At 38.4% G+C, this 15,555-nt stretch overlaps 1 protein-coding gene across 2 annotated transcripts in view; it reads left to right on the top strand.

Moving 5' to 3' along the window:
* CDK17 (cyclin dependent kinase 17) overlaps window positions 1-15,555 on the top strand; it is an 85,924-nt gene that overhangs the window by 19,419 nt on the left and 50,950 nt on the right. For both annotated transcript variants that reach the window (XM_020815494.3, XM_073000253.2), the window contains exon 2: window positions 14,932-15,080. In XM_020815494.3, coding sequence (XP_020671153.1) covers window positions 14,963-15,080 — 118 coding nt within the window. In that variant the 5' untranslated portion in view covers window positions 14,932-14,962. The remainder of the gene's footprint in view (window positions 1-14,931; window positions 15,081-15,555) is intronic.

Here is a 15,555-nt window from a genome sequence, read left to right as displayed (position 1 = left end):
TTTTTAAAAACTGTTCTGGGTGTTTTTACAGCATAGCTGTGAGCTGGGGGGGTTATGTTTCTGTGCTGTGATGGGTCTTGGGGGTTTTGTTTGTTTTTGGGGGGTTTCCCATTTCCGATGGGTCTTGGCATTTTTTGTTGCTTTTTGGAGTGTTTTTCCCCATTTCTGGTGGGTCTTGGGGGTTTGGTTGTTTTTTGGGGGAGGGTTTCCCCATTTCAGATGGGTTCTGCATGCTTCCCTTGCTTTTTCCTTTGTTTTCTTTGCTTTTCCGACCTGCCCCCTTTGTTCTCTGTGCACTTCTGATCTGCTCCGTTTGTTTTCTGTGCATTTCCAATGGGTCTTGCATGCTTGATTGCTTTTCTCTCACCCCACCCCCCGCACTAGGGCCGGAAGGGATTAATCTAATTTCCAATGAGTCTTGCAGTGATTTTGGGGTGTGTGTGTGTGTGTGATTTTTTTCTTTGGCCAGAACGGATTAATTGCATTTCAGTGCATTCCTATGGGAAAAGGTGCTTTGATTTATGACCATTTTGAGTTATGTCCATCTTCTGGAATGGATTATGGTCATAAGTCGAGGCACCACTGTACTGTATAGCCAATATAGCCTCATGCATTCTAGTTTTGATTACTCAGCAGGTACTATTGTCAATTATATCGGCTTGGTATCTGTAATATGCAAGGATTTATTTTGTCATAGTCAAGTGTAGTTTAGATAAGACATAGGATTATCCAGTGAACAAGTCAGTTATTTGGAGAACTTTGACAAAACTGCCACATGAGGAAGGTGAAATTAGAGTTTTGAATTTTAAACTCCTTTTGACTTCCAGAGCCTCCTTTTAAATTTTAAAAAAGAGATGCTGTCGATACCAGAATGTCTATTTTGGATGTCCTGAATCATCACTAGAACAGGGCATCTTTAAAAGATATGGCGAGGCAGAATGTGTCAGAGCTTATTCAGATCCTACCTGTCTCTAAGAGAGGGATCAGCTAGTTATTCAGTAAATGAAGAGTGGGGGAAACACTTTCTTAAACGATTTGATTCCTAAATCTTATTATGGATATCCTGCATTTTATTGTATTGTTTGTATAGAGTAAGACAGTGATTTATTTTAAACAAGCCTTTTTTTGTCCAATACTCTTCTTTTTCCTTATTGACTTGCTCCTCTTCTTTCTCTTCAGTTCTTTTCATTTCCTATATTTATACTATGTATCTTTTTACTTTCTATGTGCAGATGCCTGGTGGCAATTATTTATTTCAGTTTGGTTTTAAACATTTCTCTACAGATTTGCCCCTCTCAACTACTTCTTAAGCTCGAATGGGAGACTAGTACGCTGTTTTGTTGCTGCTCCCCCTCAAAAAGTGCATTTGGCAGCCATGTAGACTAATTTAGTCTTTATTAATATATATTTCAGGTGTTAGAGGGACTGCATGTCAGCTTTATAGCATCATCTTAGAATGCTTGGATTAGTTAGCTATTTAACACATTCTTTATCTTAACCAGAAAAATAGCAAGTGTTGCAAGTAGATTGAACACTGACATATTTTGAAGATCTTTCTCTTTGTCAAATTCCTTCTTTGTGGGAAATGATTGTGCTATTTGCATGCAGAGTTCATGGCATGATTGTTGAAAATAGGGAAGGTGGCTTGCAGTTCACTTGAATTTTTTTAACTGTTAAATTATTCAGAGTTTGTTTTTCTTCTTTCTTTAGCAAATGAAAGCTTAAGATAAGGCAGTTTAGCAGAAACAAATATAAAAATAGAATAGCCTTTTGATTTTGGGCAATGGCTTTGTGTTTAGGTCTCTAGTATATTTTTGCGTTTAGGTCTCTAGCATATCTAGTGAAACCTCTGTAGCACACAAGTGTAATCTGACATTTAAGAAAACAGAGATGGAACATATAAAGTACATGGCCAGTCAGAGTAGTGATGCCTGTCCATGTTTGACACATAGCTTTAATTAGTTGACTTTCTCCAAAAGTGCATATAATATATTTTCATCTCATTTTGATAGAATCCTTCATGAGCTGTTTAGTCCAAGCATTTTTAATAATGATACAGATTTTAAGTAGTGCCAATTAATATTTATTTTGTGAATAGAAATTGTTCTAGCAAATGATGCTTATTTTTTGTGTCTTCCTGTGCTGAAGCAGCAACAGAAAAGCTGGTCCGCATTTGAAGTTGGGCCTTATCCATATTTATTTTCAGCTGAAAGCAAGCAAATAGGTGCAAACTTCACACGCAGAAAACATGTGGAGAAGAAGTGCACGCTTATTGCAGAGTATACATTTTTAGAAGTTCAACATGAAAAGAGGGAGGCAAAGGGGTGTGGAGAAGGAGGGGGAAAAGGAGGGCCTGCAGGTGTCTAGGCAATGGGCAGTAGTTCATCTTTCCTGTTCGTGTTAGGCACCCAGGTGTCTTATCAGTAAACAAGGACAAATTCCCAATTAGACTAGTTACTTGCAAGCAACGGAATGCAGGCAGCCTCCCTCCTTTGTCTATTCTTGTCTACTAAGCAGAAACCTTCATGCAGCAAAGCAAGTTACAGAAAGCAAGACAGTTATGGTTAGGCTAAGATGTATGTATGTATGTATGTATGTATGTATGTATGTATGTATGTGTGTGTGTGTGTGTGTGTGTGTGTGTGTGTGTGTGTGTGTGTGTGTATGTATGTATGTGTGTATATGTATATGTATATGTATATGTATATGTATATGTATATGTATGTATTAACTGGACCCCTTCATTGTAATTAATGAATTTGATTTTAGAAATAATTATTTGTTATTATTTATTTGTTAAATTATTTGTAATAATTTTGGAATTTTGCATCTTCCCAGTGTGTTGGCGCATTCTTCATTATGGTTCTTTCCTGTTGCTTATAAAAGCCAATGTAGATTTCATTGCAGGTATAGTTGTAATATAAGAAACAAATGGTTATATTCTTAGATTTGTTTGGAATTCTTTGAAGTCATACACACACATACACAAAATGTCTGTTTGCGCTATAGCTGCTCTTTGAGTGAGTCAACAACAGCTTTGTTTCTTGTTGGTCCCATGGCTCCCGTGTCATTCTAAGCCATTGTGATTTTTGTATGAATAATCAGTCATACAGTTTATTGTACTACATTTCTAACTGGTGCTTTTATATTGTTGAATAGCCAACCATACAACATTGTTTAGCATTACCATCTCTTGCTCAATTAAGAATTAAAAGAACTGTAGCATTTTATACCCTCTTATTCTTATTAAGAGTGGAGGAGGGTAGACTATAGACACTTAATCCGGTGGGTAGAACATTAAAACACAGCAAACATTTTTCTTCAGATTCTACTTTCAGTTCCTCTTGACTTCCATAATATTTGTATTACATCCAACAAGATTCCTTCTTTTTAAAGTCGGGGCGTTGAATGGTATGTTAAGAGATCTGATTAGTGCGCTTTGTTACTGAAGTAAATTACAGATGTCTAGCTATTTTGTTTAATTTAAATACTGTACTCTTTATTTCATTCATCTTTTTGGCCCAGTTACCTCTACTCTTGTATGTATTTGGAAAATATATTTTAAAACTCTCCATGGTTCTTCTACCTGAATTATGCAACCCAGCTGAACTCCAGATTACATTTTTTTGTTTCTTTTGTCACCTTTGATAACCAGTAATGGTTTGCCAATTTTATTTTTCTTAGATGAAGGAACATCCCATGTTCTAAAAAAAATATGCTATTGAATCTCTACATTTCTAACAAACAAAGGGACTATTTATAATAATACATGAATATGTATCTTACTTTGTGTATAATTTAAAATATTCCTAACACTGGGCAGAATGATGTAAGTGGGAAGTGAAGACGTTCTGTAAATGGTGCAGTCAGATTACATCAGTGACTGACAGTATCGAACACCCTCATTCTATGCAAATATTCTGCGTTTGTCTTGAGTCAGCCACCTGCATATGAATGAACACATTTGTCTATAGTGCAGCTGTTGGGAAGTATAGATATTACTTTAGTCAATGTTGTAGGCATAAATATACAAAAGTCACAGTATCTGAATCACCATATTGTATCAGAACCTTGCTTTCGGGGTTGCATTTCAAATACTGTATATATTTGAGAAATACTAAGCTTTTAAAGTTATGCTCTGTACTTCTAAAAACTAATAGTTTGTAAACCAAATATCAGTGTTGTATTCATATTCCAATGACATATTCAAGTGATTTTAAAATAGGCAGAGTTGATTGATTTTCTAACCAGTAATAACAGGATTATGGAAGAGAGTCGGAATTATTTATCAGGCATCTGTAGTATATGTGTTTGTTGCAGTGGATGGTTTAAGTGTTCATGAACATTGACATTTCATGTGCAAATATTGACTATCTCAGATGGCAAATGTTGACTGTGAGCTAATGTGACTGGTCAACATTAACTTTGGTATATTCAAAAGTCTTCCATGTCTAATGTACCTGAGATTTAGACATTAATAAAATCTGGTTGGGGGTGCAAATGAATGTCAGCATTTCACTTTAAATCCAGCATTGTGCTAATATTCTCTGTTACCCCTCCTGCTTGCAACCTTTCTCAGTTCTCCAGAGCAGCTTTGAGGATGTTTGGAAGCCTGTAATGTGAGTGTGTGTGATAAATAGCAGAATACCCAGAAAGGATATACAGCTATCTTGCAGTATAAGATTGAAATCTGAAAGGGAAAGAGCAAAAAAATACTTGTTGTGTATCTGGAAAAGGCCCCTACAACAAATGCTTTGAACTAGTATTGAATTTAAGTAGCAGCAAGTTGATGTCAGAGTGCTTTCCACTGTAAGTTTTCTTCCAGACATTCAGTTTTGCATTCAGTGGCTTTACCAGATGGACACCATTTGGAACAGTAAGTAGATCTTGAAGTGCAGCTTTTCACCAGACCTTGAAAAGAGCCACTACATTATTTTAAACCTACTCCACCTCTTGGTGGCTTGCCAATGTAAAGCTTGAAGAGCAAGGATTATATGCTGAGGCCACTAAGCAAACATGTCCTCTGATCATGGTAATATCAATACAGTGGACCCTTGACTTACAGACGGCTTGACTTACAGACTTTTTGAGTTACAGACTTCTCTGGCCGCAAAATTTAGGTTTGACTTGCAGCCTGAGAATTGACTTACAGACCAGAAAAAAACCAAAATGGAACAAAAACGGCCTGTTACAGGATTAATCGGTTTTCAATGCACTGTAGGTCAGTGGAGACTTGACCTACAGACTTTTTGACTTGAGAACTGCCTTCCAATATGGATTAAGTTCTCAATTCAAGACCCCACTGTATTCCAACCCATGAGTTAGTTCTTAAATACAAGAGAGTCATATGATGTTGTTGCAAATGAAAGGAAAGTACCTTCCCTCCTAGGGAATGTCAGGATGGCTCCATCCCTCTTAAGGGTCCTGTAGGCAGCCAAGCCTGTAATGTTTCTTAGCACCTTTTGTCTTTAAAACTCATCTTAAACTACAACTTTGGAATGTTTAACCTGGCCATCTTAATCTGTTGGCCTTTTAAAATTGGTTCTAGAAATTATTTTTATTAATACAGTGGTGCCTCGCAAGACGATGTTAATTCGTTCCGTGAAAATCGCTGTCTTACGAAAACATTGTCTTGCAAAATGCGGTTCCCCATGGGAATGCATTGAAATCCATTTAATGCGTTCCAATGGGGAAAAATCGTTGTCTTGTGAAAATCGCCCATAGGAAAACCGTTTTGCGAAGCGCGGACTCAGCTGTCAAAACCGTCGTCTTGTGAAAAACGTCCCAAAAAAACACGTCTTGCAAAGTATGGACCGAACATCATCTAGCGAAAATCGCCCATAGGGAAAACCATTTTGCGAAGCGCTATAGCGATTGCAAAAACCTATCGTTTTGTGAATTAACTGTTTTATTTATTATTTATTTATTTATTTTATATCCCGCTTATCTGGTTGTGTCAGGACCACTCTAGGCGGCGAACAACATAAAAAAATGATACAATAAATATACATATAAAACAGTTTTACATAACAAAAATACTAAACAAAGTGGGAGAACTGTAAGAGAGGGAAAAAAGGGCATCAGGAATTATCTGATGGGAAGGCCTGCCTAAACATCCATGTTTTGCGAGGTAATCGTCTAGCAAGGCACCACTATAGTAGTAATCTTTATGACAACTAGTGTGCTGTACTAGAGTAACAGACTAGGATTCAGGAGACCTGGTTCAAATTCTCACATGGCCATGGAAACTCAGCAGGGGTAACCATTGGCAAAACCACCCCTTAATCTCACCCTGAAAACCTTATTAGGGTCAGGTAAGTCAGATGTGAGTTAATGGCATATAAAATAATAATAGTTGTGTTTGTACATAAACAGAGGGTGGAGGACCAGGATTATAATTTAAAAATAATAAATTTGAATGTATTTAAAGGAAGTAAGATGACTGTAAGAGTTAAAAGGAGGCATACTTCTAAAAATAGCTCTGTCCCAAAAACGTGAAAAGTGTGGAAATGCAATGCCATCTATTTCAAACAATTCCAGTCATTATGTGTCTAGTTTATTTTCAGATAGTGTTCTTAGAAATTGTTTTATACAAAGGTGACCTTCATAATTTGATTATGAGGTGAACCATCATATATTTTCTCAGAACAGAAAGACAGTACCATGCAGGAAATCACTTAATGTGCAACAACAGAAAAAAAATGTATTATATCCTATTAGAAGTTTTGGGCTCACTTCAGTGTGGGGGAGGGGAGAAGGTGGTCTCCTCAAATGTTCAAGCCCATTTGTGACTTAGGTTAGCGTGAGGTGATATTTAATTGTTACACACACACACACACACACACACACACACACACACACACATACATACATATATATACATACATATATATACACACATATATATACATACATATATACATATACATACATGTACATATACATACACACACACATACATACATACATATATATATATATATATATATATATATATATATATATATATATATATACACACACACACACACACACACACACACACACACACACACACACACACACACACACACACACACACACACATATACATATATATAAACTTTCTTCCACAGGTAGCACATAGGGCTCCTCTCCTCTTACATTTCTTTTCATGCCAAACATTTAAGCAGAGTGAGAGAGTATATGACTGGCCTAAGGTCATCCAGTGGATTTCATGGCCCTATGGGTATTTGAACCCAGGTCTCCTGAATCCTTGTCTGATACTCTAACCATGCTAACTACATGGGCTTACACCAAGTTCCTCCTGCACACCTAAGTCGGGGGGGGGGAATAATCAGATGACCTTTATATCTGGGCTCATAGTATCTGCCGCTCTGTGGCTAGCATTAGCCCACAACAAAATTACATTTACTTCATCAAGTTGGTTATGTACCAGGAATATGGAGCTGGTCAGTTTATCACATTTTTAAAGAATTCAACCATTTTCATCCTGCTTGTCTGAGTAGGTTGGATGCCTTGTATTAGTAATACAAGGAAGGTGGGGGAGTCCCTGGAGAAGTGCCAGGATATGGGTAAGTGATAAGGACATTTACTTCAGACATCACAAGACTGCTAAGGTGTGAGGCTTTATGACAAGTGGTGTGCCTTGAAGCTGGGTTGTGGAGTGATGTCGTGCCTTTGACTTATAATTGTGCTAAGATTGATGGCTGGATAAATGAATGGAACTCAGTGTCCAATTGGAACCACAAAACACAGCATTCACACCAGAAACAAAGAACATGAGAGACACTGCAGACTAAACCGGAAAAATCAGCAGTAGCTGAACATGCCATAAAACAAGCTGCACATGAAATTCTATTTCAAAATACTGAAGTACTGGACAGTACCAGCAATCATCATGTTAGACTTCACAGGGAAGCCATTGAAATCCATAAACATCAACAGAACTTCAACAAAAAAGGTCTAAAACTAAATAAGGCCTGGCTTCCAATACTGAAAGATACAGCCCGCAAAAGGTCAACAAACTCTACCCACTCTTCTGAAGATGCCAGCAACACACTGGCGAAACGTCAGGAAGAACAACCAGAACACGGCCAAAGAGCCCGAAAAACCCACAACAACCATCAGTTCTCCCCTTCCTTATCATTCTCTGATGTTCCTCCAAGATGTTCTGAAAAAACACTTCCATTGTTTTAATCTGGGTGTGCAACTGATGGAACTGCTTTGTCTTTCACTATTAGCTGTTCTCTCTCTCCATATGTCACTCGATGCAATGCCTGCTGGATAACACAGGGACGGGTTGCTTTGAACATCCTGTAATGATTTTACCAAATGGTACCCTCTACTTTCAGTGCCATTCAGAGCCCAGTCAATCATCTTCAACTGTTTTCTGCTGGTGTAAGTGGTCCCCCAAATTCATCAAAACTTCTGCTTTGCCTGTAGGTGACTAAGGCCAGAATCCTGTTCACTGATGAAACTTTCTTTTGTACTTTGTCTCTATTTCTTCATATGCATGACACCAGGTGCAAGGGCTAGAATGGCTTTGAAGATATCTGAGTGAGATTCTTTATGGGAGAGTTGCCCTTCTGCTTCCAAGGTGCACCCAGGGACTTTTCTAGATGCTCAGACACCCTGTAGAATGGTACTGTATAGGGTGGCTGTATTCAGGGAGCTGCAGCATTTGTGGAGAACTAGCACTTCCACAAGAGACTTTATACTGTTTGATGTGCCTCCACATTTTAAAAAGAATGTCTTTACATTCAAGCCTGCCTTTAGCAGAACTGTGGCCCTGTAGTTTTTCATAAGTCTCAGGAAATGTCTAGCAAAGAATGGCTTGCCAATGCTCTGTCAAAAGGCATTTGTTAGCTGGCAAGAACTACCGCACTCTGTTGGAATTGTGAGATCATCGGAGAACTACAGTACTTTCACTTCTTGTGTGTTTTCCAGTGTTCTGTTTCTCACTCTGATCATTTGTGAGGCATTATGTAGACATTAACATATATATTACCTTTCATATATATATGAATATTCCCTTTCGTCAGCTAGCCCATATAGCCTGTATGTATACATTCATCCTTTCTATTTTTTTGTTGTATATTTGAGTGATATATTGGACTATCCATTCATCCTTTCTAGTTTTTTGTTGTAGTGAACAGGGTTAAGAGAGTGTAAGAGACCAAGCAGGTGAGATGATAACTAAGCCAGACTTTTGGCATAGAGGCCCTGATGTAGACAGAGCTTTTGTCTGTCAACTCACAGTACAAATCCTTCTGGTTGTTATCATTTTGATTGTTTTTTTAAATCTAGTGCACATTTCTTTTATTTGAAAGTTTCACGTGGTGTCAACAAAATGTAGCCTGATAGTAATCTTTTTCTCATTCTTTGAGAATCCAAGGTAGAAAAATCTCTGTCAGTATTCACTTCAGGAATAAGTAAACCTTTGACAGTTTTTCCCCCCAACTTCTCTGATAGGAAGTTTGCCACATATCTACTGTGTTTCCCCGAAAATTAGACAGGGTCCTATATTAGTTTTTGCTCCAAAAAACGCATTAGGGCTTATTTTCAGGGGATGCTTTGTTTTTTTCATGTACAATCTACGTTCATTCAAATACAGTCATGCCATCTTCTTCTGGTTGCTGCACAATGGTGAAAGGCGGGCTACACTTAACTAGGGCTTGTTTTGGGGGTAGGTCTTATATTACAAGCATTCTGAAAAATCATACTAGGGCTTATTTTCAGGTTAGGTCTTATTTTCAGGGAAACAGGGTATGTGTAGTGATCACCCTGCTTCGGCTCAGGTAGAAGATTGTTGGCATGTACCAATGAGAGCTGTTGGGAGGCAGAGCTAGAGAAACCAGAAGGGAGGGGTGAGTCAGAGTCTAGTGAGTTCAGTCAGAGACAGAGAAGAGAGAAAAGAGTTTTGGGGGTTCGAGGCAGAGAGAGTGTTTAAGGAGTGATTAGTCAGAGTGTGACCTGTATTAATGAAGATAGAAGAGGTTAAAGTAAAATACTGAAGCTTTGTGTAACTTTTAGAATGTGCTTAAGAACTAGTCCTAAAACAACATGTAATCAATAAACCTGTTTCTGTTTAAAAGTTCAGTACTGAACAGACCTCAGTCTTTCATAGGAAATATAGGTTGATAAAGAGATCAACTGGTGGCAGCGTGTGTTGGGATACTCGTGTGAGCTCTATGTTTGGTGAAACAAACAGGGGCCACTGAATCTTTGTCAGTACTCACTTCAGGAATACAGTAACTAAACCTTTCACAGTTTTTTCCCATCTTCTCTGATAGGAGGTTTGCCACATATCTGTGTAACCCTAATCGCCAGTCAAAAAGGAACCTTGTGTTTAAAGATTTGGGGAGGGGAGGAATGCTGATTGACTGTCAGCCTGTTAGCTAGCAAGTTTGGGAAGTACAATAAAATCAACCAGAGCTGAATTAAAAAACCTACGAGGGTTTTAATTGAATTATCGTAAAATTCTGGTTTGTGTTTCGAGCCCCCATTTTGAAGCTCACTTTTAACCAAGGGACCTGGCATGGACAGGTAGCCGTTATTTTTGAGCTTTTATGTTTTTTCTGAATCATCCACAGCCCAGTGTGCCCAGCCTAACGAAGGCCAAAGCTAACTTTTATTAGTGTATTTTTAGTGGTCTAATAAAGGTATTATTGCTGGCTGGATAGCTCAGTGATTTAGGTCAGTGGTTCTTAACCTTGGATTACTCAGGTGTTTTTGGACTGCAACTCCCAGAAGCCTTCACCACCAGCTGTGCTGGCTGGGATTTCTGGGAGTTGCAGTTCAAAAACACCTGAGTAACCCAAGGTTAAGAACCACTGATTTAGGTATCTGGCTGCAGAGCCAGAAGTCAGGAGTTTGATTCTGCTGCCTCCTGAAAGTGGAGGCAGCCTGTGTGGCCTTGGGTAAGCTGTACAGTCCCAAGGTGGCCCCAGAAGAAGGGAAGGGTAAACCACTTCTGGGTACTCCCTACCTAGAAAACCCTGAAAAGGATTGCCATTATTCAGAATGACTTGACCACACATGATTATTATTTTATTAGTAAAGGTACTGCTTCTCCTTACTTTTGGATTGTGTACAAGGACCCCACAGCTTTTTATTTTTGTTTCCCTTTGCCCTTCATATATTTGGGACTACAGCCCCCATAGTGACATAACTGTTGACCGTTCGGGGGGGCTGCCATGAAGACCAGAGGCTTCCCCCCACCCCGTTTTTAGTAGGTTCCATTGCCTTTTTCTGCACAAAGGGCAGAGATACTATCCTGAAAATACGTACATAAAAAGAATTTTTAAACTACCTACCAAACACAAGAGTGCAAATGTTTCTAACCTTACATTTAAGAGCAAATGAAGAACACAACTTGCTTATCTGTCCTCTTTAACCCCAGTGTTGACTTGATCCATTTACCTCTCTCCATCAATAGCTGTGAATGAATGAATACTTTATTACGGTCAAAGACCAGTAAAATCAAATCAATATAAAATAGATACATATAATTATAGTTTGGTAAAGTCAGTCAGGGTAATAAAATTCCATTAAAACATGATAAAACAACCCTTTCTTTCCAGTTAATAACATCATGTATCCTTAATATAAGTAAAACCTCAGCCAGTGTTATATTGAAAACATATCCATCTAAAATCACCTACCCAAACATTTGATTACGAATAACCATTGCATCAATAGCTGTGTATTTTGTGTAAATTACACTTTTTCTCATGGTATAACTGCTCTTTAATAGAGCTTGGCATTTAATATGATAATAGTTTAGGTTGAGAATCACTAGTGGCCGTTGTGTCTCTTTGGTAGCCTGGCAAGGAGAGAGAATGAAGGCTTTGCTGAAAGCAACCACTGCTGGATTATGGATGGGGGTGCATACGCCAGACAGCTGAAGGTGGCTCTGCTGGGGCCACAAAAGTGTTGCAGGATTTGTGTGGGGGCTGGCTTTTGGTTTCTTCCAGCTTCAGGAGATGGAGATGGATTGAGTCATGGATATTGTTAGAAAAGATGAGCAGCTGCCTTGTGGGTTTAGCGTGAAGCCTGTTGCCACATCAGCTTGAAATTACTGACAGCATGAAAGTAGCACTTTATAGAGAGGAGATAGGGCTGCACAAATGAGATTAGAGTCTGGAATACAGTATTTCATGCCCCCTCTATAAGCAGTACCGCCCAGCCATTGGTCGCATAGCTTGGTATTATAATGTAGGTAGAAGTAGACTTAATTTCTATTGAAAACAATATTTGTGTTGGCATTGTAATGTGAGAGCCATTCATTTTTCAGGTTGTGGTGGGAAGTGGTTTTTGAACAACACATTTTATTTTTTGCTGAGGGTTGAAATCCTGTGTCCACTTACCTGTGAATAAGCCCTACTGTAAAAAGTAAGACGTACTTCTAAGTAAACGTGCATAGGATTGCAAAGCAAATACTGTATCCGGTTTTGAAGAAGATAATCATTTAAAATATGTAGCAATTAACTAAGTTGTCATATGCGACATTCACTCACTTCTGATCCAGGAGTTATTACAGAACAGATCCGAAATCATCCTTAGGTGGGATTTTTATTGCAAAGACCTGCTTCTTTTGCTTTGACCAAAAAAGTATTTTACTATTTAATAGTTTCAGGGGACGTGGTGGCGCTGTGGGCTAAACCACAGAAGCCTCTATACTGCAAGATCAGAAGACCAGCAGTCGTAAGATCAAATCCACGTGACGGAGTGAGCTCCCGTTGCTTGTCCCAGCTCCCGCCAACCTAGCTGTTCGAAAGCATGCAAATGCAAGTAGATCAATAGGGACCACCTCAGTGGGAAGGTAACAGCGTTCCATGTCTAAGTCGCACTGGCCATGTGACCACAGAAGATTGTCTTCGGACAAAACGCTGGCTTTATGGCTTGGAAACGGGGATGAGCACCGCCCCCTAGAGTCGAACACGACTGGACAACAATTGTCAAGGGGAACCGTTACCTTTACCTTAGTTGCAGTACTTTTATAAAGTCATATAGACTTTGTGCAGAACAGAATTAAATTTATTTGTAAGTGCCCTAGAAATCATTTGGATTAAATACATATTGTCACATCATAGTAAGCGATAGTTTGTGTTAAGACATGGTTTGTTACTTTAGCCAGGCCTTTTCCTGCAGACAACCAAACCAACCACAATTTCTGGTCTGTTTCTCTCTAGCCCCTGTCTCATGCTTGGCACCCCGGGAAAGAAACCAGAAGCAAGCAACAGTTCTAGGTTCAGATATTATTGTATCTGGGTTTAAAACTGATCAAGCCATTTTTTCGACGGCAACAAGAAACCATGACTTCCAACTGCCTAGCAAACCTGAATGTTTTCAGGGTTATGTTTGAACACAGTAAAAAGCCGGAGGTCAGCAAACTACAACCTGGTTTGATTTTATGTATGAACCTATCTTACATTTAGCCCCCATTGCATAGCTCCTCAACTTCACATAAAAATGCTGCATATAAAAAAATTAAAATACACCTCCAAACTAAAAGAACTCGTCTTCTAAATTTGGCAAAACTGATATGCACATCTGCTTTTTTCCCCTTTCAACTTTGGGGTTCAGATACATGGGAAGCAGACATGCCTCTTCTGTTATGTAAAAATTAGGTGTCAGGTAGGCAGAATTCTGGTCTCTAATCCTGAGGATTTTGTTACAGTCTTCAGTATATTTGACTCAGCTCACCCAGTGCCAACTGAGCTGTGAATACTTTTCATGGAATACAACACATGTACAGAATCTTCTGTGAAGTCTGTACTTAGAGTCATAGAATAATTGAGTTGGAAGGGGCCTATAAGGCCATTGAATCCAAACTCCTGCTCAATGCAGGAATCCAAATCAAATCAGTGCAAAGGAAGCAGTATCAGCTTTGAACTTACTTTATTCTTTGCTTCAAAATGTTCTATTTGTAATTAATAAGGTATGAATAGCAAATTCCATTGATTCTGATTGAAAAGGTATTTCCATGTAAGTATGCTTTCTTATTGTGACTGGTTATTTCAACTTGTGGCTTATTTAGGTGCAAGAATTGTGAAGCCTTCAGAAACATTAATTTTAAAATATTTTGATTATTTTATTATTATTTTTTAATTTTATTTTAGACATGCCAATGTGGAAAAGCAAAACCCTAGTCCTGTTCTGTGGTTAGCCCCACCCACTCCTCTATTGTTGTACCTATCATTTACCTATATGTATAGGGCAGCAGTCTGAACTGGAGAGCCTGCAATATCTATGGGGGCTCTCTTATCCAGACTTATATGTGTTGATTATACACCCATTTATAACAACTGAATTGCAAGACTGTCCACATCAGGGCCATAAATTTCTTCTGTTATCTCTGATCACTGGTTGGAGATAAAAGAGGCTCTTCAAAACATAGGAAACTGCTGGGTGGAACTGAGTTCTTCTTTACAGCTTGGGACGTCTTGCACCGAATCCTTCCCTTGAGCAGTCTTGTCTAGAATTGAACTGTGGTTTATATGCTTGGTGGGGAAAATACCCAACCTGGTAAGAATTACATCTGACCCTGCCTATTGCTGGACTGAATCTAACTCAGAGATGGAGAATGTGTGACATTCCAGATGTTTTTAGAAGGGTCCTGAGACCTTTCCTAAATGTGAATGTGGCCTCTGGGTTAATTTTAAAAGACATGACTGAAGGTCAGTGCAGTTTATATTGTATTATATAATAATGCTTGTTATGATGGAGCACTTTATATTACCGTTCAGTGCTTACTGGCTAGTGTCAAGGGCTTTATTTCAGAGCTTCATTGTTCTGTTAAGTGTCCTTTTCTTGCAAAGTATGCATTGATACATGCAAGCAACATTTAAATCCTCCTGAATGATTTCCTGGAGTAATGTGCTTTAAAATAATTAATTTTGAAATAATGGATTTTTTTCTCACCAGGCTTCTTTAAGCCAGACGTGTTGCTGATAGAATGAAAAAGTTCAAGAGGAGACTTTCCCTAACATTGCGGGGGAGCCAGACTATAGATGAGTCACTTTCTGAACTGGCGGAACAGATGACAATTGAAGAAAACAGCAGCAAAGATAACGGTAAATGTATATTCTTTATGTACATTTTAAAGTGATAAATAACATTACCTGTTGAGGAATGAGTTTGCAGTTAGTTGTAGCCATTTATTCTAGTTTGGAAGAACCATTTCATGACTTTTTTATGTAAAAGATTTATAGTACCAGGTATTCATTTTATTTCATGATGTGCTTCAGTGTTGAAATAAATACAGTGGTACCTCAATTTAAGAACTTAATCCGTATTGGGACTGCGTTCTTAAGTCAAAATGTTGAAGCACTATTTCCCATAGGAATGCATTGAAAACCATTTAATCCATATTTGCTGTTTTTCGTTCTTAAGTCGAAGCATTAGTTCCCAGAGGAACTAATGCAAAACTGGTTAATCTGTATCTACCACTAGGGGGTGAATTTTTTAAGCAACTTTTTTCGAACGGAGCCGTTCTTAACTCGAATTGTTCTTATGTAGGGACATTCTCAAGTCAAGGTACCACTGTAC

This window comes from Pogona vitticeps, chromosome 5 (assembly GCF_051106095.1).
Source record: "Pogona vitticeps strain Pit_001003342236 chromosome 5, PviZW2.1, whole genome shotgun sequence".
Taxonomy (NCBI): Eukaryota; Metazoa; Chordata; class Lepidosauria; order Squamata; family Agamidae; genus Pogona; species Pogona vitticeps.
The sequence above is the reverse complement of the archived record's forward strand: the minus strand, read 5'-3'. Positions and strand labels throughout refer to the sequence as shown.